Source organism: Helianthus annuus, chromosome 13 (assembly GCF_002127325.2).
Source record: "Helianthus annuus cultivar XRQ/B chromosome 13, HanXRQr2.0-SUNRISE, whole genome shotgun sequence".
Classification (NCBI taxonomy): domain Eukaryota; kingdom Viridiplantae; phylum Streptophyta; class Magnoliopsida; order Asterales; family Asteraceae; genus Helianthus; species Helianthus annuus.
The window spans coordinates 107,721,211-107,723,075 of NC_035445.2; the positions used below are offsets into that span (position 1 = coordinate 107,721,211).

At 39.7% G+C, this 1,865-nt stretch overlaps 1 protein-coding gene across 1 annotated transcript; it reads left to right on the forward strand.

Moving 5' to 3' along the window:
- The first annotated feature begins 444 nt into the window (after nt 1-444).
- LOC110898937 (dehydration-responsive element-binding protein 1D) lies at nt 445-1,440 on the forward strand. The gene has a single exon (XM_022145785.2). It carries the CDS (start codon nt 569-571, stop codon nt 1,211-1,213), a length of 645 nt encoding a protein of 214 aa, XP_022001477.1. The 5' UTR covers nt 445-568; the 3' UTR covers nt 1,214-1,440.
- Nucleotides 1,441-1,865: the final 425 nt, after the last annotated feature.

Consider the following 1,865-nt stretch of genomic DNA (forward strand, 5'->3'; position numbering starts at 1 on the left):
TTACGTCAAAACCAACTCGAATTTATGCCGACATATAGGCAAAAATAAGCACGTAAAAATAATAATTATTTTTTTAAATAAAGAAACGAAAGTGGGAAATTTAAAACAAGGTTAAATGATATTCTAAAATTGTGTTATTATGAAAAGAAAATTAATTAAAAAAACAATTTCATAGTGTGAGGAGACATGAATGGCATGTAGTTGTCCCCTTATTGAAAAGGCGAAATGTAAGTAGCTTCAGAAGTAATTTTCAAACGACGCGAAACTCACACGTGTCATACCTCATATAACATCGTAGGACCATTTAAGGTAACAGGTGTACATACAGCATTATCCACTTTTGGTCACAACTATGACACTTTTCACTTGCTCCTTTCCTTCTTTTTGTGTGTTCCTCCTCCTTCCTACAATACCTTCTCCGTGTTTTTTTTGCGCATAACCACCCCCACCCCACCCCAACATATTGTCACACACATGTTACATATTTACATGTGTATATATATATATATATGTCAATTAAACCAAGATTCAGTCAACAACATAATTGTTTTAAGTTTCAACTTTTCATATGGATATGAACAATTACAATATTAATGGGTATTATGGTCAATTTGAATATGGGGGTAACAGTTGGACACCCGGGGTGGAGATCGGAGAGTCATCAGAGGAGGTGATGCTGGCGGCAAGCCACCCGAAAAAGCGGGCCGGGCGGAAGAAGTTTCAAGAAACGCGGCATCCGGTGTACCGAGGAGTGAGGCAGAGGAGTTCCGGGAAGTGGGTGTGTGAAGTGAGGGAGCCGTATAAGCAGTCAAGGATATGGTTAGGGACTTTTCCGACCGCTGAGATGGCGGCCCGGGCTCACGACGTGGCGGCTTTGGCGTTTCGCGGGCGGTCTGCGTGTTTGAATTTCGCGGATTCTTCTTGGAGGCTTCCGACTCCGGCTTCGTTGGACCCTAAGGATATTCGGAAGGCAGCGGTGGAGGCGGCGGAGGGGTTCAGGCAACCAGAGGATGGCAATGGCGGTTCGACAGCTGGCGAGGCAGCGGTGGAAGATTTTGGTGGGATTGTGGAGTATGTGGATGAAGAGGAGGAATTTGGTATGCCGAGATTGTTGGCGAATATGGCGGAGGGGCTAATGTTGCCGCCTCCACCGCCATATGGGGGTGGTGATGATGTGGAGTATGGTGGTGACATGTCATTGTGGAACTACTGAGTGTTTTTTAAAAGTATCAGTGTGGGGGAGGTTATAGAATAAAGAAAATGATTGTTTAGGATATACGGTTGTTAGAACATATAACAGTTTTTCCACGTGGAACCTTTTGAAACATATAATTGATAGTTTTATTTTTCAAAAGAGGACGGTTCTACTTCTTTTGTAAACCATCTAGAAGGAAATATGAAAAGCAAAGTTGAAGAAATATCTATATTTGTTAACCAAAACCACAATTTCCTTTGGACGTATACTATCCTAAAGATTCTTTTATCCTTATTGTAATATAGGGAAAACATCAAATAGAAACTTAATTTTCGCTAGAAAGAATAGTAAGTTATAGAATTATGACATGTGGCAAATTTTAAAATAAAGAGAAAGGGTATTTTAGTCAATCCAACTCCTTCTTCTTCCTTTTTCAAAACCCAGTAAATTCAAAAACCCACCATTTTCAAAACCCACCATCTTCAACTATTTCTTCACTTTCTATCTCAATAATCACTACATTATAGTGCGATTTTCATCACCAATCAATGATTCAGAACCCGATCAACGTATTCTTCAGCTTTTTTTTGAAAAAACCCAGTTTAATTTCATAAAAAAATCTCGTTTTTTCCGATGATTTTGGAGATAATCACTCGATTCGTTCGATTCG

Bases quoted from the DNA above. Each gene is read 5' to 3' on its own strand.
- LOC110898937 (XM_022145785.2), top strand. From the start codon at position 569: ATGGATATGAACAATTACAATATTAATGGGTATTATGGTCAATTTGAA.